This window comes from Odocoileus virginianus, chromosome 29 (assembly GCF_023699985.2).
Source record: "Odocoileus virginianus isolate 20LAN1187 ecotype Illinois chromosome 29, Ovbor_1.2, whole genome shotgun sequence".
Lineage (NCBI taxonomy): Eukaryota > Metazoa > Chordata > Mammalia > Artiodactyla > Cervidae > Odocoileus > Odocoileus virginianus.
Window position 1 is genome coordinate 13,549,526 of NC_069702.1, and position 26,424 is coordinate 13,575,949.

General features: G+C 51.4%; 2 protein-coding genes across 7 annotated transcripts in view; both read right to left on the reverse strand.

Moving 5' to 3' along the window:
* C29H4orf50 (chromosome 29 C4orf50 homolog) overlaps positions 1–26,424 on the reverse strand; it is a 293,220-nt gene that overhangs the window by 166,566 nt on the left and 100,230 nt on the right. For 5 of the 6 annotated variants that reach the window (XM_070458139.1, XM_070458143.1, XM_070458140.1 and 2 more), the window contains exons 6-13: positions 24,854–25,000; positions 23,793–23,933; positions 22,049–22,108; positions 8,588–8,716; positions 7,124–7,252; positions 5,635–5,718; positions 2,613–2,675; positions 699–797 (exon numbers count right to left, since the gene is read on the reverse strand). In XM_070458139.1, coding sequence (XP_070314240.1) covers positions 699–797; positions 2,613–2,675; positions 5,635–5,718; positions 7,124–7,252; positions 8,588–8,716; positions 22,049–22,108; positions 23,793–23,933; positions 24,854–25,000 — 852 coding nt within the window. Of the gene's footprint in view, positions 1–394; positions 798–2,612; positions 2,676–5,634; positions 5,719–7,123; positions 7,253–8,587; positions 8,717–22,048; positions 22,109–23,792; positions 23,934–24,853; positions 25,001–26,424 lie in introns of those variants that run through there. The other variant, XM_070458144.1, reaches the window with a different exon arrangement.
* LOC139032023 (uncharacterized) lies at positions 13,423–13,833 on the reverse strand. The gene has a single exon (XM_070458146.1). It carries the CDS (start codon positions 13,601–13,603, stop codon positions 13,460–13,462), a length of 144 nt encoding a protein of 47 aa, XP_070314247.1. The 5' UTR covers positions 13,604–13,833; the 3' UTR covers positions 13,423–13,459.

The window sequence follows — 26,424 nt, forward strand, 5'->3', positions numbered from 1 at the left end:
CTGAGTTGCAGTTTGAGTTACAGACATATTTAGTCCAGTACTGCTCACGATGCCCAGGTTTGCGTTCACTGCGTCAAGGAGTTGGAGTAATGTTACAAGCTTTCTCAACCACCTATTGCAAATACCTCCTCTTACCCTGTTTACTTACCTTGTGTTTACCTTTGCAAAGAGAAAACAGGCCAAACTAGCAGTAAACACATTACGGAGTCAGCCGCAGGCCAGGTCAGACCCCGCTCTTTCAAAAGGTGATATTCATGCATGCAAGGTCACTTTAAAAAGGTGTGTTATTAATTGCAACAGTGCTTCTGTCCGTGTTTGCAGAAGGCATACCAGGTGACTATGCATGCAGGAAAGAAGTAGTTATGGAAATGAAACACAAATAAAAAAGGCAAAATATTGCAAAAACAAATTATTTTATTAAGTGCAAAAACAAGCCGTAGGCAATAAATAGATTAGCTCTGGTACATGTCCAAAGACTTCGGTGAGCATTCTCTTCAGAACATATTAAGGCAGTGAAATTATTCTCAACATACAGATTTAAAAAAAAAAAAAGAAAAAGAAAGAAAGAAAAGAAAACAAGTGTCACACGTCCCCTTACACATGCTTGAAAAACATCTGGGACTTTACATGAATTTCAGTTTGGGCTCAAAGAGAATGTCTGCTCCGTTTGAGAGTTTACAACAGATAGAGTCTCTTACTTCGAGTTCTAGCACTCTGAATTCTAACAGCTCGTTCTGATCCTTTGCGTCTTGCATTTCATTCTTCAGCTGGCTCTCTTCCATTTCCAGCCTGTAAATCTAAACCAGAGACAGCTGCGGGTTAATGGTGGGAGAACCACTGTTTCTCCTCGGAGGCCATAAGAACATGTCCTGTATCACGGGCCCCCGGGGTGTTGACCTGGGGACACAGGGCCGTTACCAGGGGTAGGGTGGGAAGGGGAGGGTCTCAGTGGGTGTGCAAGATGGGCCCTTTCTGCTCCGGGGGCTGGGATGGCCCAGATCAGAGGCTGTGCCTGCTTTGTCCCTGCGGCCCAAGCTTGGCCCGGCATGGGGGCCAGGTATTTGCTGAATACACGAATAGTGGAGAAACTAAGGCACAGAGCAATTTAGTCCTTTTCCAAAGGTCAGTCCTGGGGAAGCAACAGTGATCCCCAAGCCTGTCTGAATTTCTTCTATCCCAATCTCCCAGAGTCAGCCCACCCAGGGTCTGGCTAGTTGCACTAGTAAGGTGCCCTGGACTCCCCAGAGGGCTCCTGTGAGTAGGAGATCCGAAAGTCTGGTAAGTGGGGCTGCCTGGGTCCCAGACCTACTGGGAGACTCTGGGCCAGCTATTTAGCTCCTTGGATGACACAGAAGCACAGAGCAGCCCCCACTTGGCGGCCTGCAGTGAGATCCAAGACAGTACATGGAAATGAAGGCCCTGACAGATCAGTTGGTAAAGAATCCGCCTGCAAAGCAGAAGACCCCAGTTTGATTCCTGGGTCAGGAAGATCCGCTAGAGAAGGGAAAGGCTACCCACTTCAGTATTCTGGCCTGGAGAATTCCATGGGCTGTATGGTCATGGGGTCGCAAAGAGTCAGACACGACTGAGCGACTTTCACTTACTGGTGGGTCATGGTCACCTTTACTTCTGCCTCCCCACCTCTAATGGGATGGTACTGCCCCCCAGGGGGACATCTGGAAATAGCATAAGAGTTTTCCCGGCCTCTCAGAATTTAGCCAGAAGGACTAGGGATCCGAAATCTCTCCCAAAGCCTGGAGCTGCCTCACAGGAAGTGACCAGCTCTGTCCCCAGATGCTGTGGAGGGACATGGGACAATGAAAGGCCACACAACAGGTCAGCACAGGGCCGGGACAGGAGCCTGCCGCCCCCCAAGGGGGCAAGGCTGGGCTTGTCCAGTTGGGACATTTGAGGACGTTTAGAAGCTAAGACCTAACACAGTCCACTTCCACCAGTACAGAAGGTGCAGGACAAGCAAATCTGCTGGGACAGAAAATAGGTTGCCAGGGGCTGAGGGGTGAGAGACAGGGGTGACTACAAAGGGGCAAGAGGGATCTTTGAGGGAAGCTGGAAATGATCTAAAAATTGCATGGTGGGGCTGGATGCACGACTCAGTAAATTTACCAAAAAAAAAAAAAAAAAAAAATCACTGAATTGTTCACAAATAAGAAAAAAATAAAGCTGAGGTATTGTCCCAAAGCATTAGATTTACCACTCAAGCCGACTCCCTACAAGTTCCATGACCACAGAGGGAAGGACAAGCTTGGCTCTGCCAGCACCATGGCCTCCAGTCGATGAAATGGACCATGACTGCCCGAGGATCTGCCCACCGACCCCTGCCTGGGGAGCAGGTGGTGGGGGTGGGGGGGGGGGGTTGGGGAGTGGTCTGGAATCCAAGGCAACGTCAGAGGCAGCCTGGAAGCCCAGCATCAGAAGGACTGGCAACCCTCACCACGTCTGCAAACCAGCTCTGCGGGCCCCGACCCAGAGGACAGAGACAGGACCAGTGGGTGGGGGCCCTCAGGATGGGCATGGGTGAAACTCGGCAGCCAGAACAGGCCCCGGGCTCCATGATCCCCTGGGGTGGGGCTCAGGGTGCTGGTGCCACGTACCTTTTCCAGCAAGTCCTGGTTTGTTCTGATGAGCAGCTGCTTCTCTTCAACCCATTTGGAATCCTAAGGAAAAGTACTAAATATGTTCATACTCATTGAAGCAGACAGTTAAATAACAAAGCATCAATGGGAAAGGTTACTTCATATGAACCTTTCTATGAAAAGGTCAGAGAGAAGGAAAGCAGTTAGAATGATCGCACTGTCCCTCTAAACCAGGGGTCCCCAACCTCCAAGCCGAAGAACCAGACCTCTTGTCAGATCAGCAGAGGCATTAGATTAGAAATCAGTCAGTCCAGTCGCTCAGTCGTGTCTGACTCTTTGTGACCCCATGGAAGCATGCTGGGCTTTCCTGTCCATTACCAACTCCCGGAGCTTACTCAAACTCATGTCCATTGAGTCAGTGATGGCATCCAACCATCTCATTCTCTGTCGTCCCCTTCTCCTCCCACCTTCAATCTTTCCCAGCATCAGGGTCTTTTCTAGTGAGTCAATTCTAGTAAGTCAGATTAGAAATAGAGAGCACAGTAAATGTAAGGTGCTGAATCATAGCGAAACCAACCCCTCCCCCCCCACACCCTGGTCAGGGGAAAAAGTGTCTTCATAAAATTGGTCCCTGGTGCCAAAAAGGTTGGGAACCACTGTGCTAAATGTTTAATCCTGAAAAAGAGAATTGGCAGGTCTGTGGTGCATTCCTCCTCTACTCATGTTCCCTAAATTTCAGGGAGCTCATCTGTATCAAAGCTACTGGTTTTTCCAGTAGTCATGTATGGATGTGAGAGTTGGGCCATAAAGAAAGCTGAGCACCAAAGAACTGATGCTTTTGAACTGTGATGTTGGAGAAGACTCTTGAGAGTCCCTTGGACAGCAAGGAGATCCAACCAGTCCATCCTAAAGGAAATCAGTCCTGAATATTCACTGGAAGGACTGATGCTGAAGCTGAAGCTCCAATACTTTGGCCACCTGATGTGAAGAACCGACTCCTTAGGAAAGACCCTGATGCTGTGAAAGACTGAAGGCAGGAGGAGAAGGGGAAGACAGAGGATGAGATGGTTGGATGGCATCACTGACTCAATGGACATGAATTCGAGCAAGCTTTAGGAGTTGGTGATGGACAGCGAAGCCTGGCGTGCTGCAGTCCATGGGGTTCCAAAAAGTTGGACACAACTGAGTGACTTAACTGAACATCTGTTATCACTGACAGAAAAACGCCTGGAGCACAGCTGAGCTAATCCTGGCAGACCCTTGCAGGGCTTGTCCTCTTAGGCTCGAGGGTGAGTGTTCAGGCCACACCCCCATGGATGTGCCTGTGGACCTGGTGTCATCATAGTAACACACTTCTGCTCGTCTGAGACCCTTTGTCTAACCACATCTTTGTCTGGGCAAGTTCTGTCCAGGAACGTTCCATGAGCCGGGGGGCTAAGTCTGTCTTTATACCAGCATCTCCAGCACCTGACACGGTGCCCGGCACACAGCTAATGCTCAGTAAATGCCAGGGGATGGATGAAGGTATAAACGAGGGAACTTTCTCCCTCCCTCCCTTCCTTCTACCCATCATGTATCACCCTGGGTCTTCCCAGGACCGACACATGTGTAGGCCCATGAGGCTGAGTCCAGAGCTGGGTCCATTCATCTTTTTCCCTATGGGAGGTCGTTGGCAATGTCCCTCCCATGGCTCTGCCCCTTTGCAAGGTGACTCTGCAGTTCCTCCCAAGGAGCAAACTTGCCGCTGGGTATGGCTGCAGCATTCTTTGGTGACTGGCATATTAACAAATGTGATGCAGGCAGAGGCATGGCCTATACTTGTGCTTTGGGGGCTGCCCTTTCTTCCTGCTCTAAGACCTTTAGTTAAAGGAGCCAGTCTTTGAGGACGAGAGACCATGAGAGCCTGGCCAACAGCTGGTACTAATGCGCAGACAGGACAATGAGGTTATTTGGGGCCATCTAGCCCTAATCGCCTGCAAAATGAAACCTCTAGAGTGACCCCAGGAGAGACCAGCAGAAGAACCACCCAAACTGCTGACCCATAGAACTGTAAGCACACAAAATTTCTGTTATTTGTAAACAACTCAGTTTTGGGGTGATTTGTCAGGCGGCAATAGCAAGCTGATACATTATCCCACACGCTGAGCACAGAGCCTGGCACAGGGCAAGGGCTCTTGGTAAAGTGCTCGCTGAATGAATGGCCATGTGTTTTGTCCCAGACTGGTCCCTTTATTTAGCAGGAACTGGGGGCAGAGCACACCCAAAAACAGGGCCTAGCATCTCACGTGGGAGGTTAACTTAATCGTAGACTGTGGTTGGGCAAGTTGCAACCTGTGAGCTCAGCCTGAAAGAGGGAAGCTGAGGTCAATGGCAGGTGAGGACAGGAGTGTGAAAACAGCCTCATCTCTCACCTGGACTCCACCCAGGCTGTGTTGAGTCTCCTTCCTCCCCCATTCCCTATGTATTAAGTACTATTATTAGCCCTGTTTTAAAGATGAGGAAACTGAGGCACAAGGGATCATGTAATTTTCCCAAGGCTGTGCAACAGGTCAGAGGCAGGGCTGGCCTGTGGCTTGTTGGCCGCAGTGTGTGTTCTGCACTGCTCTCCTGCCTCATGGAGAGTTTTGGACCAGCTCCCAAGGCCACCTCTGCCATCACTCAGAGCTAGCTGCAGGTTCATTTGCACAACTGAATCCTCATAGGCAGTGTCAGCTTTTCTTCCAGATTCAAGTCAGAAAAGATTCTGCTATCACTTTACATTTGGAGTTGTTTCCTATTCTTGTGCACTTGGCAAACAAACAAAGAAAAAGCCAAGTTAGGCTCTCGTAACTAATGTTGGATTTTTAAAAGCCTGGTAAAGACGCAAATGAACTGGGCTAGGCCAGCATGAACTCTGCTAACATTTTTTTTATTTCCTCTCACATCTCCAGAGCAAATGATATAGATCGACAGACCATCCACCTGGGCACCAAGACCCAGTGACCCCACCAAGGGGACAGAAATTCAAAGAGCTATGGGTCACGTAACTGTTTGTGCTCACCTGGCCCTTCTCAACCAGTAACTTCTCCAGATCCTCGATTTTGGCCTGACACCTCAGCAGATCAGCTTGGAGCTGTTCCCGAGTCTGAAATGAAAAGGACCAGGAAGTGAGCAGGTCACCCAGGATGATGACCGAGAAGGGGAAAGGACAAGGTGGAATCTGGTTCTGAGAAACGGGTCCTTTTTTTAGGAGCACACATGCTGACTGGCCTGCCTGGTTCCTCTGTCACCTATGGGTGTGACACCTGGAAGAACTGCAAGGCCTTGAGAGGCCGTCAGTGCTACCCCTGCAGCCTGCAGCCTGGAGAAGCGGCCAGCTTCTTCACGAGGGCGAGTGAGGGGCCAGCAGGTCAGCTCCCATCCAAGCTTCCTGATCCAGTGCCGTGGCTGTACCACCAACACCAGCCACACGTTCACCCTCGCTCAGCCCATCTCCTGACAAAGGTGTCACCTACAGCAAGGGCTGAAAACCAGATACCCCGAGGACCAGGCGGGTAGTATAAATTAGAGAGGCTGACTGGGTGAGGGGTACTAGGGAGCGGTGGGGACTGTGGCAAACCAGGGCATATGTCTCAGCTCAGGGCGGGGGGGCTGCCACTGAAGCCGCAGCCACTGAAAGTGCCACTGAAGTTGCGGCCAAAGGTGACCACACGGAATGGGAAAACTGGTGCTGCCAGATGCTCTGAGCTCTCAAGAGAAGCCGGAACCCAGACTTCTACGTGAAATCTCTTGGCTTTTGAACGGTGCAAGGAGATGAAGTTTTTTAATAAGAAACCCATGCTTCAGCCCAAACCACCTCCAGCAGTGTATTGCCTCTGACCTACAGGTTACAGGCTGACACTACTGCAGCCGAGGAACTTCCCTGCACAGCCTCATTCGCCACCCCCTACCTCACAGGGCTGGCTGTGGGAATGAAACAGGGGTGCGCTGGGGTGAAAAGTCACCCCCAGCAGGAGCACTCCCAGGGGTCCCTCTTGCCTTCAGAGGGAAGGGCCAGCCGAGACTGGTCTGTGCGACTCCCGAAGATGGGCTAATGGCCAGTGAGTGGACGTTACTAGAAGGTGGAGGTCAGCCCAGCCATGAAGGCTGGTATGGTCCAGACCTGGGTGGCCAGCAGGGACCAGAGCGAGTGCTGGGTGGGTTTCGAGCACTCGGACAGCCCTGCCTGCGCTCCTCAGGGACACTCTTGGGGGCTTCTCAGCCAGGAAACAGAGATGTCTATTTCACAGTGAGTCTGATTTCATCACCGAGTCAAATTTCTGAAACCCTCTTGCCAATGGAAGGGGCACAGGACACTGGGAAGGCAGCATTTCTTCTGCAAACCCTGCTCCCGCACTGAGGACGGGCAGGTAGCTCCCATCAGGTTTGCCAAACGCTGGAACGTTACTCCATTCCCTCTCAGCACCCCTACAGAATCCGGCTGCTGGGAAGGGCACGCACGGGACACCCAGCCTCTGCCCGACCCCCTAGCGCCTTCCCCTGGCACCTACCCGGGCCTCTCGCTCGGCGTCCAGTGTCCCGCCCACCTGCTCCTGAAGCAGGGCGTAGGCTCGCTGCAGCGCCTGGTACTCCCTGGTCAGCTGGCAGAACCTCAGGTCAGCCTCTTCTCGGGTTGTAGTCTTCACGTCATGGAAGAGAAAAGCGTGAGGAAGCCCGTGACTTGTCGTGAACGGTGGTGCCAGGGTCAAGTCAGGCAAAGACAATGTCCAGATGTCACAACCGCTGGCAGCTGTCATGTAACGGACCAGCTGCGGCCAGGACCTAACTGGAGGGCTCTGGAGAGAGCTCTGGGGAGAAGACGCCCTTCTCTACCATCTTCCCCGGAGCTGCCCGAACCCTGGGAATCACTGAATTGTGTGCAGGGAGCAAGGGTGCGCCAGTCCTGACTGCACGCTGGAACAGGCGCCCTCTCATCCCGCTTCCTGCTGGCTTCAGACTTCCCTGGTGGTTCAGACGGTAAGGCATCTGCCTACAATGAGGGAGACCCGGGTTCAATCCCTGGATCAGGAAGATCCCCTGGAGAAGGAAATGGCAACCCACTCCAGTATCCTGCCTGGAAAATCCCATGGACGGAGGAGTCTGGTGGGCTACAGTCCATGGGTTCACAAAGAGTCGGACACAACTGAGCGACTTCATTTTCTTTCACTTTTCCCATCCCGCAGGTCTCATTCTGGGGATTTCTCCTAAGGAGACAACCACCCAAAGAGCGTCGCTGAAGTTGTGAAAAACTGGAATCCCAGTAACGCCTCTCATCAGGAGCCCGTGAGGCTGGACGCACAAGCAGATCCATGAGGGTTTGCTCGGGACGGAGGATGATGACCGACAGCATCTGGTGCTGAAAGATGCCTGTTACACGTTCTTGGTGAAAAAGGCAAATCAAAGAGTGTGTGTCTGATGTGATTGTGTTTGACTGGGGTTTCCGGAGTGAATCCCACGGGGCGGGGTGGGGAGGGGAGAGGGGGGCTGCTCTTTGCTTCTGTGTAACTCAGGCTCCTGGGAGCAGAGGACAGGAAGGTGGATGCACATGCAGACGGAGGGTCAGGAAAGCGTGAGAGAGGGGAGTCGGGGTGAGAGGTTCCAGCTGGGCCTCCCTCTGCTCTTTTCTGCTGCTCGCATCCTCTCCTACAGTGACACGGCATCTTTATATACACAGGTGTGTGTGTGTGTGTGTGTGTGTGTGTGTGTGTACAATGGCGAGGGCAGACCACCACACAGCAGTTTTAATGACAAAGGGCAAGCGGACCTCGTGGCTATAGGTCTCCGGTGTGAAATCCGTGCTGGGAAGGGAAAGGGTCTCCACCAGGCTGCAGGCGCCCCCCCATCACCATTCTCAGAACCCATGAAAGTGGGGACCCCCCTCCCTGAGGGTCCTGCGAGGTTTGTCCTGCAGCTACAGAGGCCGGGTGAGGCGAGAGGCACCCCTTTACAAGCACCCGGGGGTGAGGCCCGCTTACGTCATCCAAGTCCTCCTCGGGCGTGGCCGGAGCCCTGTCCGTCCTGTCCGTGTTGCAGGACGTCTCTGACAGCGTTTCCGAGTCCACAGACTCCTCGTCAAATCCAAAAAATGTCTCCACAACATGCTTCTGTGAAAGGCAATTTGCACGGCATGAGAGAGGGACTCAAGAGTCGCCTGGATACCCCCACCCCGTCCTCCGCGGGCAGAGGGGTGACAGTGTGCATCAGGGCCATGGGGGCATCCCAGGAGGGGGGTGGTGGGGGGGCCGTGACTGCTGAGGGGGAAGGAGGCAGCCAGAGGTGGTCAGAGGGTGGAGGGTGGCCGCAGAGGGTGCTAGCTCGACCCTGGCTCCAGGCTCATGAGCTGATGACCTTTTGCAAGGGAGCGACGTAGCCTGTCTGAGCGCCAGCTTCCTTCTCCGTCAGAGGGACACAGGCCCCCCACCTCACCCATGAGCACAAAGTGAGGTCACCGAGCCACGTGCCCAGCGTGGTAACACATGGTGAGCAGCATCCTTGCTGTACTGAGTCGGGGGAGGGGAGGGCGGGGGCAGGCCACCTGAGATGTCAGGTTCTAGGTCAGATAGAATGGTGAAAGGTGCAAAGTGGCCACAGGTGGACTTGGGGTTCTGACTGGCTGGGCAAGTTGGGGGGCGGGAGATTCAGGTCCTCACTAGATGTGCCCTAACAGGCAATTTTAGTTTAGTTTAACAAGCACATTTATAAAATTAGAAGGAATGGTGTAATGGACCTATATACACCCAGTACTCAGATTCAGAGGCAGTTGTGAGGCTCTGTGTGCTGGGCTTCCAGCTACCCTATCCAGCACTTCTCTCACCCCAAATATCACAAGAGATGAGGCTTCATTCGCTCACTTATTCATTCATTCCTTAAGTGAACACCTGACTAAGCGCCTTCTATGGGTCAAACCCTGGGTGGAGCCTGGGGGGGCCACAACTGATCAAAACCAGGCTTGATCCCTGCCTCAAAGAGCTTCTGTCCCTTGGGGCCTCAGATGCCAACAGGCAATCACCAGATCAACATCCCTTGTCCTAGAAACACTGGCTTTCCCCCCACCCACAAATAGCCCCTGAGAAAGATTTTTGTTTTTACAAATCAGGGGATGCTCTTGACCGTGAAGAAAGAACCATACCTAAATCCAGAGCCAAGCTCCCACTCGGTAATCTGAACCAGGTTCTCCCAGAGTCCCTCCCCACCCGTCAACACACAGAGGCACTCCCTACATGCTCAGGCACCTCTCTCTCTGTCAGAGCCAATGCCTCTGTACAAGCTCATGGGTCCAGATGGCAGAAAAATGTGGCTGGTGCCCCTAACAGGATTAGGAGCTAATTCAGAACCAGGAAGCAAGGGGAAGGGAGGCTCCTTTGTTATCCTGTACAGTTTAGCATCTCTCATGAGGCTTTGAGGGAGGCACCTGGCCACGGCTGTCACCCACGATGGCCTTGCATTTGGCATCTGTGTTTCTGCAAAGTGCTTTTGCCTTATGCTTTTTGTTTATTTAACACAGGTGGGGCACATACTGCCCTCTGAACTCCCGGGTCACACGTCAGCCACCTCCTCGACAGTTCCAGGAAGGCTGGTGCATGCTGACCTAACACTCCCGAACCTGCTGTTTCCATGTTCGGACTAACCTGTGTTCACCACTGGCAGCTCCATCTTTACAGTTCCTCAGGCCAAAAACCAACCCCTTTCTCCACTCCATGCTCCACGCCTCCGAGAGAAACCCTGCTGGCTCGATCTTCAACCCACGATCCAACCCTCCACGAACCAGTACCGCCCTCCTGGTCCAAGCCACCATCACCTCTCACTACTGGCTTTTCGGCTTCTGCCTTTGTCCCATAACCTGGTGGCCCGAGTGACTATTTTGCAACAAGAATCATGTTGTGTTGGTCCTTTGTTCAAAGCTCACTGGCCCTGCACTATACTTAAGCAGAAGCCAACATCGACAGTGCAGTCCACAGGCCCTGCGCCTGCCCCCTACTCTGCTCCGGCCTCATCCCCTCCTCACCACTGGGCTCCAGTCACACTGCCGGGCACACCTCCGCCCCTTCCACATGCCTGCCGCAGGGCCTTTGCACTGCCAAGACGCTGTCCCCTGGAACCCATGTGACTCTCTCCTTCCCTTCCCTCCAGTTTTTGCACAAACGTAACTTATCAAGACTTCCCTGACCACCACATCAAAGTCTTAACTGGCCTATCCCCACCCCCGCCTCTCTGTTCTTCTTCCTTTATTTTTCTCCATAGTGCTCCTCACTGCCTAACATATGATACATTGTGCTGATGTCAAGGCCTGACACGCTCAAGAAATACTGGTTGTTCAATGAGTATTTGCAAAGAACTCAGTGGTAAACAAACGTTCCTCCACAGTAGTTTTGGGTTTGCACGTGACACCCCTTCCTTTGCTTCTGCAGCCAGCACCGGTGGGCAACCAGCTGGCTGTGCGCCCCAGGCGAGTCCATCAGGTAGGAACATGAGTCCCTACTAGACCCCGTCAATGTCAAATGCAATCCTCTCTGAGTGGAGGTTGGAGGAGACAATTCTATGCTCAAAGGCACACTCCGACTGCCCCCCAGATTGAGAAATCCCCCCTGAGTTTGTGTCAATGATGCTCCAGACGCCACACCTCCAGGGAGCCGGGCCATGACCTTCGATGGGGACACATTCATAGCGCTCAGCTCCTCTGCACACACGCGGTTCACCTGAGCCCCAGGCTGCTTGTTTTTCTGGGCAGCCACTCAGCTGACCTTATTTCTCGTAAACACTGCTAATTGCTTGGCCTCCGGGGACAGGCCCGTTGTGCTCATCAGCAGGGAGCAGAGACACAGGGAGGGCCCTGCCCGGCACACGGATGCAGCCCCAGGAAACATCACACCTCACGGTCTCCACACGACCAGGACCCGAGGCCAGGCGGTGTCTCGCACTGCAGGCATCGTGGGCCATTCTGGGGGGTGATGACTCAGTGTTCCATACCCAGGGTGACCTGCTTTTTGAAACTTTGTGGGACTGAGAGGTAAATACTCAATTCCGTGCATGCTAAGTCACTTCAGCCACGTCTGACTCTTTGTGATCCTATGGACGGAAGCACACCAGACTCCTCTGTCCTTGGGAATTCTCCAGGCAAGGATACTGGAGTGGGTTGCCATGCCCTCCTCCAGGGGATCTTCCTGACCCAGGGATTGAACCCATGTCTCTTATGTCTTGTGCATTGGCAGGTGGGTTCTTTACCACTGGCGCCACCTGGGAATTACTGAGCCCTAAAACAGAGTATTGGGCTTCCCAGGTGGCTCCGTGGTAAAGAATCCGTCTGCAGTGCAAGAGATGCAGGAGATATGAGTTTGATCCCGAGGCCAGAAAGATTCCCCTGGAGAAGAAAATGGCACTCCACCCCAGTATTCTTGCCTGGAAAATCCCATGCACAGAGGAGCCTGGCAGGCTGCAGTCCATGGGGTTGTAAAAGAGTCAGATATGACTTACTGAATAAACAACGACAAATAATAACACAGGGTATTAACTACAGACGCAGCAGCTGTGCATTTAGATTGACCTGCTTGGACCCCAGCGGAGCGCCTTGGAAGTATCATGTGCTTCCAGAGACAGAACCCGAGAAAGCACGCTGCAGGGAAGAAAGGAAGAAGCAGCTCTGAAGGCGGGATCAAACTCACAAGGACATTCAAAATATAGAGAACTGACTTGTGGACACAGCAGGGGAAGGAGAGGGTGGAACAAACTGAGAAAGCAGCACTGACAAACACATACCATCATGTGTAAAGTAGATAGCTGGTGGGAAGTTGCTGTAAATCACAGGGACAGCAGCCTGACACTCTGATGACCCAGAGAGGGGTGGGGAGGGCAGCTCAAGAGGGAGGGGATATACATATATAATTAGGACTGATTCACACTGCTGTAAGGCAGAAACCAACGCAGCATTGTAAAGCAACTTTCCTCTAATTAAAGAATAAAAAACATATAAACCTATAACCACAGAGGAGACAATCCATAAATCCACAGCACACAGAGTTTCCAAGGCAGCAGGGAGGTCACCATGACTCACCCCTACCTTGTATGACATATGGGTGGGGTTGGTTTGTTTCCTGAGAGTTAGGTATTTTTTTTTTAATTGATTGTATTATATGGGAAGCCAAAATGCACCACATAAATTTATGCCTTTATTAACGAAAAACAAGATTAAAACAAAAAAGACAACACTTCAAGTGAAAATCTGGTGGCTGTCTTCTTTGGAGACCAAGCAACCCTGCCTTCCACTTCATGTTCATATACACGAAATTACACACAAGCCTCCAAGGAATGAAAGGAAAATCACCTGGAAATACTGTTTCTCAAACGCTCGGCTCACAATCAGCTTTTTAAAGAAAGTCAAGCACAATAGACACTGTTGATTTTTTGGAACCTCCATCATTCGAAAATTCCCTGGGAATTTCCTAAGGAAAAAATAACTATAGGAGCATAAGATTTCCATCTCTGCTCATTCCAAGTGCATCTTCTATGGAAAAGGGCCCATCTCTCCGGACTTCCATTTTCTTTGCCACCAAAACCTTGCCTTGCAGACATCTTTCTATAAACCAACCCAAATGCTTGAATTGCAGTTTGGGCAACAATGACCAGAAAATAAACATTTCTTCTCCACTGACATGCTGAATGTACAGAGGTGCTCATTCTTAGTAGATCACGTGAACAGAGAGGAAAAGGGGAGGCACCCCCCCCAACACATGCACACAAATAAACAGCCCCATGGCTGAGCCCAGCCTTGCACGGCCTCCTCTCTCCTCATCCACGTCACTCCCAATAATCCCGGTCTCAGAAAGGAGCATTCCAATCACAGCCACTGATATTCACACGACCGCAACAGACCCCAAAGCTGGCCGCTTACCTTCATGCTTGTAGGTCATCTCCTGGCAGCCAGAAAAGTACAGACACACCAGGGTGCAGAGACAGAGGAAAAAGGAGAAATACAGGACAAGGAGGATGTACTCCATGGTGGGGATGGCGGGGTTTGGGGGGGCTAGCCCATGTGAGTCAGGGGAGCTGGAAGCCACATCACTGCCACCAAATTCCAGGCCTCTCTCGAGTCCTAGGAGGAAGCACCGATTCTTCTGCAGAGCACTCTCGTTTCCTCGACCACAGTAGGCCCACTGCCTTCCTTCTCCACTGCACCGTTCTGAGAACAACCAGGATGCTCCAGAAGGCGTGCCTTATTAAAAGGGATGCCGGCTCTGGGGCAGATCGTGGGCTGAGAGGAGCCAGTTTCCAGGGGCCAGGCCTGGGTGAATCAGTCACAGCAGATAGCCTTCAGGCTGGCTGATTCTCTGGGGGTTTTCCTCCCAGCCCCAGGCTCCCCAAGTCGCACTGTTGTCAGGGCCCCTGGGAACAGCACTAGCAACCGTGATGCTAAGAGAGCCTTCTTCAGGACCAGAGCACAGAACGAGGAGGTGCCTCCTGCCTCATGCGCTTAGGAAATTTCTCTGTTCATCCCCTCACCCTGTGCGTGCCCCAGACTAGCTAAACTCATGGGTTCTTAGCAATTCTTCCATAAGCATCTGTTTCACCTTTTATATGAACTGAAGCAAACCACCATCCAATAGAAAAATGGCAACTAGCGTGGGCCTCAGTTCCCATACCCATGTAGCACCTATGAGGGCATCTTCTTGCAGATGCTTCTCTAGCTACAGATCAAATTTAAAAACCTTCCTAGTGGGAAAAAAGGGTAGATTTTACCATTAAAAAGTAAACCTTTTTTATCTGAAAGGTATTAAAGCAACCCTGGAGGAGGGCATGGCAACCCACTCCAGTGTTCTTGCCTGGAGAATCCCCACGGACAGAGGAGCCTGGCGGGCCACAGTCCATGGGGTCGCAAAGAGTCAGACACGACTGAGCGACTAAGCACAAAGCGACATTAAGAGGCAAAGAATAATTCACAAAAGTGAGTGCTAAGACACTTCAGTTGTGTCCGACTCTTTGCAATCCTATGCACTGCAGTCTGCCAGGTTCCTCTGTCCATGGGACAGAACTGAACTGACCTGAAGCTGCTAATGCTGTTTGGGTCACCACATGGGACAGTCTGCTTGAGAAAGAGGCCAGTCCAGAGGAAAGCACACTTGAAAGATGAAGATGGACAGTTCAGTTCAGTTCAGTCACTCAGTCGTGTCCAACTCTTTGCGACCCCATGAACCGCACCACATCAGGTCTCCCTGTCCATCACCAACTCCCGGAGTCCACCCAAACCCATGTCCATTGAGTCGGTGATGCCATCCAACCATCTCATCCTCTGTCATCCCCTATTTCTCCTGTCCTCAATCTTCCCCAGCATCAGGGTCTTTTCCAATGAGTCAGCTCTCCACATTAGCTGGCCAAAGAATTGAAGGTTCAGCTTTAACATCAGTCCTTCCAATGAACACCCAGGACTGGTCTCCTTTAGGATGGACTGGTTGGATCTCCTTGTAGTCCAAGGGACTCCCAAGAGTCTTCTCCAACACCACAGTTCAAAAGCATCAATTCTTCGGCGCTCAGCTTTCTTTATAGTCCAACTCTCACATCCATACATGACCACTGGAAAAACCATAGCCTTGACTAGATGGACCTTTGTTGACAAAGTAATGTCTCTGCTTTTCAATATGCTGTCTAGGTTGGTCATAACTTTCCTTCCAAGGAGTAAGCATCTTTTAATTTCATGGCTGCAATCACCACATGCAGTGATTTTGGAGCCCAGAAAAATAAATTCAGCCAAGTCCCTGACAATTGTGTGTGAACATCTGGATCCAGCCGTACCTGAAACCAGACCCTAGACTTCTCAGTTATATAAATTTGTTTATTTGCTTAAATGACTTTGAATTTTTGGCACTAGCAACAGAAGAAAATCTTGGCTAATGGGGAGGAGGGAGATAATTCTAGAAATCAAGCCATCTGCAAATTGTTGAGTTCTGCAACAAACCTAAAGACTTGATTTCTCTCTAAGCTGCTCTGCAGTTGGACCCTCAAGAAAAATCAAAGATAGCCTCTGCCTGATAGAAGGATTCCTGGCTCTGCGGAAACAATGACACATGTACAGTGGGCTGCCTCCTGGATCTACTTAGACCCACTTTGCCAGAAATTCAAGAATGAAAATTCCTCTGTACCCACCACCTGACATTCTGTTAAGCCCAAGGCAACAAGTTGCACCAAGACAATGGTGAGAGGGATGAGGGGATGGAGGGGCTGAGAGCTGTTCTGCCTTGGCTGGACACGGGCTGCCACAGGGTCGGGGCAGGAGATGAGCAGGACCAGGTCCCGGAAGCCCCTGAGGGCCCAGCCCAAGAGCCCTAGCCTCATCTCCTAAGAAATGGAGAACCAGTGGAGGGTTTTTTTAGGAAGAAGGTGGCAGGGTAAGACTTGTGCCTTAAAAAGACAGCTCTGGTGGGAGGAAGATGCTGGAAGCAGGGGAGCAGCCAGGGAGGCTGTGGCAATGGTCCCAGGGCAGCAGATGAGGACCCAAAGGAAGGAGGTGGAGGCAGATGAGGAGGCAAGGGCCTGGAGGGGAGGGTCTGGAATCGGGGAGCCTTTGCCTCAAGCCCCTTCACACTGGATCTAGGGTCCCCTCCTAACACCAGGCAGGGGGCCAGGAGCTGTAGACCTGCCTTTGAGCCAGGCCCTCTCTGAAGACTGAGTCTCACTCCCAGGCTCACTCCTCGTGTTGGGGTTTCCTGCCCTGCTAGAATACATTGCCTATGACCAACGTTACTTCCTGTCTATTCCAAAGTCTTTGGAAGTGATCTGGATGTCCCCATGGGCATTGCTATGCGAGATGCGGTGCCCTGGGCAGGCGAAATGGCCAAGTCAGGCTCCAAGTTCTGCTCTCCCTCCCTCCATTGCCCAGCAACCTGCGATGCTGCCCCAGGTAGGACAGTACAGACCGCACTTGCGGCTGAGCCACTCAGCTGCCTGAGTGGCCCTGTACCTTCAAAACCGCGCCCGTGTTCTATCTCCAGGGCCCCAGTGTTTTCCCGGGTCCTTTATCAAAGGGCCCACAAACCCAGCAGGTGGCCCTTGGAGCAGCTCCCAGGGGGCTTCATGTGCTTCGGATGTGAAGCTTAGCCAACCGCCTGGCTGTTGAGGAGGGAACAAGGTGATGGGCTGCTGCCCAGGCTGGAAGGGCCAAGCCTTCATCCCTTCCAAGGACCGAAACATGGAGCGAAAGCTCTTGGCTGCCTGCTGCCTGGAGGGGAACCCCAGAAAGGCTGCAAGGATGAACAGCCCCCTTAGTCCATGTGATCGAGCCCCATGGTGCGGGCCGGGCGCTGTGCTAGGGGCCGCTCATAACCCAGCAAATGAGGCAGGAGCCAGCCCTCCCCACGCTCAAAGGCTGATGATGGAGCCATGGGGAGAAGGCAGTCCAGGGACAAAGTCAAGTGGAAATGACCAGAGATGGGAAAAAAGGTTTCTTTGGCTACTTAAAAATGGAGAAAGCGTGCAGGTGATGTAAAGCACTCAGGCGTGTGGCCAGGCTAAGGCATGGCGCCCCAGCTTCTGTCCCAGGGCAGCCTCGGGTGCCCGGGTTCTTTCCCCCACAAGGCCATGGGCTTGACCTCGGGGTGCAAGGTCAAGTTCGGACAGGTTTTAAGTGTACTGTCAAGAGTGAGTGAATGCAGGAGCCACGGACCAGGAGTGACCTACAAGATCCCCGGAGGTGAGCTGCGTCCTGGTGACAGCAGACCCCTGGTCCATTAGGGAGAGGGGTCTACAGAGATGACACTTGAATCCCAGGAAGGGCCTGTTCTCTGGTGGTGCTGTGAAGTTTCCCAGCCTCCCTCAAAGGATGGGGATGTCACCTCACTGCTGCCTGAAACTGTCTCTCTCTTTCTAAAAATGTAGTAGTGTTGGTCACTCAGTCGTGTCCGACTCTTTGTGACCCTGTGGACTGTAGCCTGCCAGGCTCCTCTGTCCATGGGATTCTCCAAGCAAGAGTACTGGAGTGGGCTGCCATTTCCTTCTCCAGGGGATCTTCCTGACCCAGGGATCAAACCCAGGTCTCCTACATTGCAGGCAGATTCTTTACCACCTGAGCTATAGAGAAGCCCCCTCTTTTAAAAATGGGTGCCACGAATTAGAGGGGAGCAGGTGGGGGTGAGGCAGGGCCTAGGAATCTGCATCTAACAGGCCCTCCAAAGGAAAGCTACTCATTTAAGATGAAGGAAGAAAGAAAAAGGATAATATAATTTACCGATCTCTGTCTACACTTCGGGCCTGGAGCCAGATGCTTCATTTGATCCCATAGATACGATGCTTATTGTAAGAACCAGGAAACTGAGGTTCTCAGAGTTCAAGACTACACAGCTAGGAGCTGGTCTGACTCCCTGCTGCTCCAGGCTATGGTTCCTGAGCCTCGTCCAAGATCTCAGCTCCACTTTCAAGGCAAGTGAGCAAACTGTAATGATTTTAGCCATTCTTTATGGGCCCAGCTCTCTCCTAAGACACATCTCTCCCTTGCGAGGCTGCACGTTCCAATGGCTGACCCACTACCTCCTGCCACTTCAGGGCAGGGGCTTTGTTTCCAGCTAGGTCCTGATCACACCTTCCACAGAGCAAGCCCTGAACCCCAGACAGGGCCCAAGGAATCACTGAGGGTCCTTCTCCTGCAACCACCACCCAGGGCTGAAAAATCAACAGCAGGGTCCCCGGGCAGGGACAGCCAACACCAGTCTTGTTCCCAGGAGCCCAGTGAGACAGGTCGGGAGCCTGTGGGGACATGCTGCACCCCCTGGAAGAGGACTGCTGTGCCCTCAGAGCATCTCCAGCAGCTGGGCTCTGGTGTGGAAATGGAGGAGCCCCTTTGCAGGGAACTACAGGGTCCAAAGAGGCTTGCAACAGCTGGAGAGCAGGGACGGAAAGTTCTGGAACCTTCGATGCATTCACCGAGACACTCTGTCACGCAAAGACCCGGACAAAGTGATAAAGCTCATGGATGCATGAGGGACAGAGTGCAACGAAGGTCATTTAAGGAGAGAAAAAAGTACTGATCCCTGCGACATACGGGAAAGAAGGAAGCGAGGCCGCCCAGGCCTGAGAGGCGAGCCCTGGGGACTGAAAACCTGCCCAGGGCCCCAATGAATCCACACGTCTATCCCGTCCAGCCCTGGACTAGCTGGGATTAAGCAGGAGCATAAGGGAAACAGCTGTACACTGAATCCTGAGAAAAAGGAAGATACTGGTGGGTCACAGTAAGTAGGAAAGACCCCAAACCAGGTCAGGAAATTTCCCTCGAGGTTCCAAGACTCTGCCTTCTAGTGGCATCAAATTCTTGTGTCACAGTGACCAAATTTCCGCATCCTGGAATGATCCAGTGTTAGGTAAATGAGCTTTTTCCAGTAAGAGCAATTTATTTATTCTGTCAACAACTATTTAGGGGCACCCACTCTGTGCCAGCCAGACCAGGACACAGTGTGCAGGACACAGCTCCTGCCCACCTTGCCTGCAGTACATACAAGCCTAGCAAATCCTAAGTCCAGTCTAGGCCTTTGTAAAGTTCTCTTCCCATAGACACATTCAGAAATAGGAAAAGCAGAAACAATCTCTTATGCCAGATGTTCTGATAACACTTAAAAAATATAGTCACGGCACAAAACTGGGGTTTCCTGAATCCCTTTCTGGGGTATATGAGGCCACAACACAGTCGGTTGAGAACAAACTGAATTCCTTTAGATGGTTACTTTTTAAGCATGTCTTGTGGTTGAAAATGGCCATCATGTACATTACTGACAACTGTGCAAAATGACACAACCCTTCTCTACAGCAGGCAGAAGGGTGAATGTTCTTGGTTGAAGCCTTCACACCCACTGACCCACATGTAGACTTCCGGGAATCTATCCATGAGAACTATACAGACCATGGACACAGTTTTCTGGACAAAAGGAGTTCACTGTGGTTACATTTACAGAAGTGGGGAGTCCAAGGAGATGGAAAGGGCAGTCACTCAATGAAACATTCAGCACTCAGGGAATCTAGCGGAACTGGCTGGTGAAGAGCGGTCTGCTAAGCGTAGACACATTTACTGCAGCATTATTCACAACCGTGAGGAGCTGAAAGCAGACACGCCCAGTGGACACAGAACATTAAACAAATTTATGGCCCATCCACTCAACAGATTATGTAGTCTTGGAAATTCATATTTATGATGATAGCATCGTAACATGGAAAAAACGCTTTATAATATAATGGTAAGTAAAAACCCAGGGCACAAAAACATATTCCACAATTACAGCTACATTATCTAAAAATATTGAAGCAGAACAAGGATGGGGGGAGGAGATTGCATTAAAACGCCAACATTGATTGCACTGCGGAGGTACTGCCATGATGGACCACTTATGTCCCAGATAGTCTATAATGTGGCTATACTACTTCCATAATAAAAATATGTCTCTAAATATAACCAAGTTCTGCTGAACCACTTCCCATTTCTGAGAGTCTAATGTCAGTGCATAGAGACTTGTACCTCGTTCAACTTGATTTGATGGCATAAGACTGGGCCTTGGAGCCCCAGACTTGAGTTTAAATGTCAGTCTTTTACTTTTCCTCTTTGACTCATTTCTATATTTTATACCTATATACTTCCTGTAATTAAAAAAAAAAAAAATAACACCACCCTCACAGGGTTGCTATGACGATTAAATGAGATGTTATAAATAAACATTTATCCAAATGCACAAATTTGGTTCAAGATATATTTTATTTGGCCTACAGAGTGTACTATAAATGATTTGCACCAACATTCACAATCCTGAGATTTTACATAAAAGTGTTATGGGTTGAACTGAGCGCCCCCCTCCCAAAGGGTTATATTAAGGTCCTAACCCCCCAGTACTTCAGAGTGTGACCTCACCTGGAAATAGGGTCATTGCAATAATCAGTTAAAATGAGGGCACACTGGATTGGGGTGGACCCCTAATCCAATGGGATTCATGTCCTTATGAGAAGACGGCTATGCAAAGACAGAGACACACAGGGAAAAGAGCACATGACAAGAAAAGTAGAGACTGCAGTTGTGCAGCTTTAAGACAAGGAACAGATGGAAGGGACAGGCAAGCCTGGCGTGCTGCAGTCCATGGGGTCGCAAAGAGTCGGACACAACTGAGCGACTGAACTGAACTGACTGAACTGAAGACAAGGAAAGTCTTGTCAAATGATACCAATTTGCCAGTAAATCACCAGAAGCTAAGAAGAAGCAATTCCCTACAGGTTGGGATCTTGCTGCCAACACCTTGATTTTAGACTTTTAGACTCCAAAACCTTGAGCTAATTCATTTCTGTTCTTCTAAGACACCCAGTTTGTGGTACCTTGTTACAGAAGTCCTAGGAAACTAATGCAGAGATTTCCTAGTCTCTCTCTTTTTTCCTTCTTCCTCGTCTCTTGAATGACTGAAATATCTGACACCACCTGGCTCACTTTCTTACAGCAGCTGATATTCTGGACCCTGTTTTTCACAGTCACCACCACTCCCTATTGTCCCACTGACACCAAAGCCATATATCCGTGGTCATTCGGTAAGACATCTGTTATCTTTATAGATGAGAAATATTTCTATATAGCCATATCTCCACCAAAAGATAAACCAGGAGGGGCATCTGGTTTAAAAAAAGGTGACCAGGCCCACATCTTCATGGAAGTGAAAAATGTTTGCAAGTGTTAACGCAAACTGACTTTTTAAAAAATAGCAATTTGCAGGACTTCTGTGGCAGTCCAGGGGTTAAGACTTCACGTTCCAATGCAGGAGTGTGGGTTCTGTTCCTGGTCGGGGAACTAAGATACCACATGCTCCCTTGTCAAAAAACCAAAACATAAAACAGAAGCAATAGTGTAACAAATTCAGTAAAGACTTAAGGCCCACGTCAAAAAAATCTTAAAAAATATATATATATACCAATTTGCTCTTTTACTTTCCACCTTGGTCCCTGTGGGCATCTGAGTTTTCCAAGACAGCCCTGCTCACCTCAATATACATTTGGACAATGTCCCTATAAAAAGGGCAAAACCACATTTTCCAGCAAGAATGCATTCTGTATCATTCCAAAAAAGCCTGAAGCTCCTGATTCTTCAAAACAGGATATGTAGATGTTATAAACCAAGACTAGGTATTCTTTAAATCCTTCAAAAGGTCTAAGTATTTATGTTTTTAATTTTGGGCGCACATCCCCAAAAGCCTAAATACAGGATATGTCTGTAAATTTTCCATGAATAAATGACAGTAACCAGGTCCATGGCCTAGTTATTTATGTTGCTTGGAGAAGTAGTTATGACAGGTTTTTCCGCATCAAACTTGCAGAGATGTGAGGGTGTCTGCCTTCAGGGCCCCTCTATGGGTTGCTCACTCCCCTCCCCCACCCCTGAACCACCCGCCTTGCAGATCCTGGCATGGAGCCAGAGCAGGGCAGCTGTGCCACCGCTGGCTCACCTTGGGTGGCTTCAGGCCCTTCCCGCGATGTCTTCTGGACCGCAAGAGCCGTTCTCTCTCCTAGAAGGAAACACAACTGTTTGCATCTTCAGCCAGTCTTCACATCACGCCTGCCAACCCACTGGCTTCAAGAGGGCGTAACTGACAAAGCTGCTGCGCCTACCTGTCTGCACTGGGCCTGGGTCGGCCCAGGTTCTGAGCACCCAAGGCATGGCTGCTTCTCAGAACTGACAGCTACAGAGACACACCATGAACTGGACTTGACCCTCCCAGAAAAAAAAAAAATGCCAAGGTTGGCCAGTACTGTAAAAGTCCACCCTGACTGCCTTTGAGGCTGGAAGCTATAAACTTCATGCGGTGTTGACTAGTTACCTACTGTCAGTGACCCCAACAGAAAATAAATAATCTCGTGGCTTTGATCTCACACAGAGCTGTGGCCAAATCCCCACGGGGCCTCCTCCTGGCCAGATGACACACACCTCGTCTCTCTGATTCTCAGCTTCTTCCTTTGCTATAAGTGTTAGAACCTGCCCTGCAAGAGACTGTGATGGCCTGTGGCTTCTGTCAGCAGAAATGTCACCTACAGGGGTAGTAGCAGGAGTAGCAGCGTTCTGCCCCAGAGGAAACCAGCGAATTCTCTCCTTCCTGATTATCTCCTTTCTGATAGGATGTTCCTATCCTCTTCGGCTGTCAGGAAACCCAGAGACAAACTGGGTGCCTGGCAACAGCCCTCATGGTCCACCCACGTGTCCCTCCTGATCTTGACTGACGCTGCCATCTTTACTTTCTCTCGTCTTATCTGTTTATTATTCTTCTTTCGATCCTGTCATCGTTTCGTTGGGTGTGTTTTTTCACCTTACGTGGCATAAAGATTTTTATGTGTAATGAAACAAAGATGAATGGAAGGTTGAATGAATAAATGGAGGGGGTGGAATAAAAGCACGATGGAGAGAGGAAGGAATGGATGGGAGACGGGGAGGATGGGAAGGCGGATGGAAGGAGGGGAGGGAGTATAAATGGGTGAGTGCAAGGAGGGAGCAGAGATGGAGAGATAGGCAAGCAAAGTGAATTGGACAACTTACAATCAAAGCCTTTTCTAGAGCTCTGGTCACTGGCTTTTCTATTTTTTGAAGTACTCTTTGCTTCTAAGATGCAACTAAAGTTCACTATACATGCTCCCTTCCTGCTCCCTAAACTCCTTCCACAGAGAGCAGCAGAACTCTCTGGATGTCACACTCCACCTCCTTAAGACATACTCACACTCCCCCCTCCTTGATCTTACACACACACACACACACACACACATACACACCTTAGCAAGTCCTTCAAATTCTGGTCTGATTATAAGGTTCCGGTTTTCAAGTTCACAGTCTGCAATAATAGGCTAAAAAAAACCATCAGACTTCTCCAGGACAGATCGATCACACCCACTCTGTAAAGGCCAGAGACTCTTTTCAAAAGAGGCTGATGCTGCTTCTTAATGGCAGCAAACTCGGGATAAGAGCTGAGCAAAAAGAGTAACCATGGGAACCGCTCCCGGATACTGGGTGATGTCGTGTAAAGCAAGTGGAGGCCGCTTTCTGGAAGAATGGAGCAGGAAGGCCCCATCACCAGGAGGAGCTCTGTGACACGCTCCCCCGCCGCCCTGTGCCCCCACATTGCCTGCAGCCCTGATGCCATCCCGGAGGCCCATGTCTCCTGGCACCCCACGGAGGGCTTGGCACCGGCGCAGACGCAGACATACCAGTGAGAGATCGTCAATGACATGCTGCTGCTCCAGCACCTGCAGCCTCAGGAACTCGATCTCCTGCTCGTCCCGTGTCAGACTGAGGTCGTTCAAGGAAGTGTGCCTCTTCAGGGATGCCTGGGCTGACAGTTTCTCTTTCTGCAGCCAAGGGAAGAGAGGACATTGCAGGGCCGCTCGTCCACAACCCTGGTCAGGGTCCCACGTGCGTCAGGGCACGGAGTGTGGGCTTGGGGATACGGGGTGGAAGGATGGAGGGAGGGATGGCTGCTCCCTGGTCCCCATGCTGGAGGAGCGGACAGCTGCAGACCAGAGCCAGGCTCGAGGCTCAGCTGACTGTGCCCACTGCCGACAGGAAGGTCTAGTAGGCAATGGGGTGGGAGAGGTAGACGTCTGCCCTGAGCCTAGAAAGCTTGGGTGCTGGGGGACGAGAGCACGCCACGTGGTAACAACGCACACTCACACCTGGACATTCCAGGGAACAGGGAGAAGGGTGTTCTGTCTCCCGGAGCCTCAGTCTTCTCAGCTGTACAATAGACATGCTTGAGACTACTTTGGACAATGAAACTCAGAGTATTCCTTAAACCATCAGCTGCAAGACACCACTCTGACCACAAAGACCAATCATTCTTGCTGGAGCAAATGAAAGGCCCTGATTCAAAGCACTTGGAGCAAACCCGTAATCACTGACCCGCTGAGCTGCCCCAGTGTGCCAGGTCTTCTGTGAGAACCTTCTGTCCCATCACTGCCCTCTCTCCCTGACCCTTCCGCACTGATGTTCTCAATCCCATCTCAGGGATGAGGAGGCTGAGAGAAGAGGGCTGGGCCTAAGGACCCCACATGGAGATGGCAGAGCGGAAGTGCAGACCCGCTGTCAGGCCACCTGGTACACGCTCCATCGGGCATAGATGCCCACAGCGCTGTGAATTCTGGGGACAGAGGCAGGGAGGATAGGTTGGGGTGAGGGGGCGGGTGGGAGGTGGCCCCGGAGGACTTGGACTACTTGGGTCAGAGGCTGGAGGAGCCCAGGCGGAGACAAGCGCTCTGGGTCCGTGACGCACCATCTCCACGTTTTCCCGCGTGAGGTTCTTAATCTTCTCCTCCATCCTCTGGATGCTCTGCAGCAAGTCCTCATTCTTCTTGTTCATCCGCTTGTTCTTCTCCACCAGCGGCTTCAGCTGGACCTCCGTCTCGCGGGAGCGTTTCAGCTGCGACCAGACAGGCACAGAGGGCAGCAGCTGTAAGACCCGGCTGTGGAGGCCAGCGGAGCCGCCCCTGCGGGGACCACGTGGCCTGCGTGATGCAAACACCAGATACCCACAGACACCTGGCTTTCAGACACAGGCTCCCACCTGAGCCTCAGAAGCCCTCGGGCAAGGCAAGAGAAAGGGGTACAGCCCGACACGGAGACTCAGAGATCTGCCTCAGGTCACCCTGCTGGCAAGTGGCCTGAGCGGCATCCACACTTCCCCTACCTCCAGGCAAAACCCCCAGAGGTCAAGGTTCACATGCATAAAGGTCAGTCCAGTCATCTAGCTCCTCCTGGCCACCACTTCTCCCCAGGTACAGACTTAGCTGAGAGCTCAGCACTCTTCAGACAACAGAGGATCCCTGGGCCCGGCTCAGTGCTGCGGTATGAGATAGATGGGATAGTACCCAGCCCTGAGCTGCTTCCCGAGTGTTCTGAGCATGGTCCCTGTGACTGGTGGGGTGTCCCTCCAACCTCTCATCTGGTCAGCTTCCGGAGGGCCCCTCTTGGGCCCAGGTCCTGTCCTGGGGGCTGCGTCAAAGGGAAGACACCATGGGGGTGACTGTCCAAGAGATGGGGAAAGAGAGCAAAGATGGTTGCGGAGGTAAGAACACAGAGAGACAGGTCCTCGTGGATGTTCCAGATGGGGGAGACACACTTTCAGGGGTCCAGAAGGGGCCAGAACATGGCGCGTCCAAGGAGCTTCATGGACGGCACTGGGAACACGGAATGTGGGGGATGGGAAGAGCTGGGTGGGCGTGGTGAGGCCTGATTTAGGGAGCTGAGAACTCTATCATTGGTTTCCACCCCCAGCTCACCAGGCCTCCCCATCCACCCACCTCTGGCCAAAGGCTTTGAGGCACAAGCATTCTGTGGTTGAATCTGCCTTCTAGAACAATCCATCACTCTGACTGCTGTGTGCATATCAGTCCAGTGAGACAGAGACACGAGAAATGATGGTGGAGGGGGACACGGAGCAGGGACTGGAAGACTGCACAACTAGAAGCATCCACTCTTCTTCCTTCTGCATACAGTGTCCTTGGCAACACACACACTAGCTGCAAGACCACAGCCAAACTTTCAGCCTCAGTTTTCTCATCTGTAAGATTGGAATAATAGTAGCAAACCCTGGGAGACAGTGAAGGACAGAGAAGCCTGGTGTGCTGCAGTCCATGGGGTTGCGAAGAGCCCAGCATGGCTGAGTGACGGAACAACAATGGTAGTATCTGCCTCAGACACTTGCGAGAACTAAACGCATGGGTATAGCTTCTGCAGGGTAATTTTAATGGATGAAAATTAGAAACAAATATTCATCAATGTGATGACAGTTACAAGACCCACTGCACCTATCAGGTACTCACCATGTGTCCAGCCATCCCCTCT

What these genes read in the sequence shown, in the direction of transcription:
- LOC139032023 (XM_070458146.1), bottom strand. Translation starts at nt 13,603, where the DNA reads ATGGAGTACATCCTCCTTGTCCTGTATTTCTCCTTTTTCCTCTGTCTC.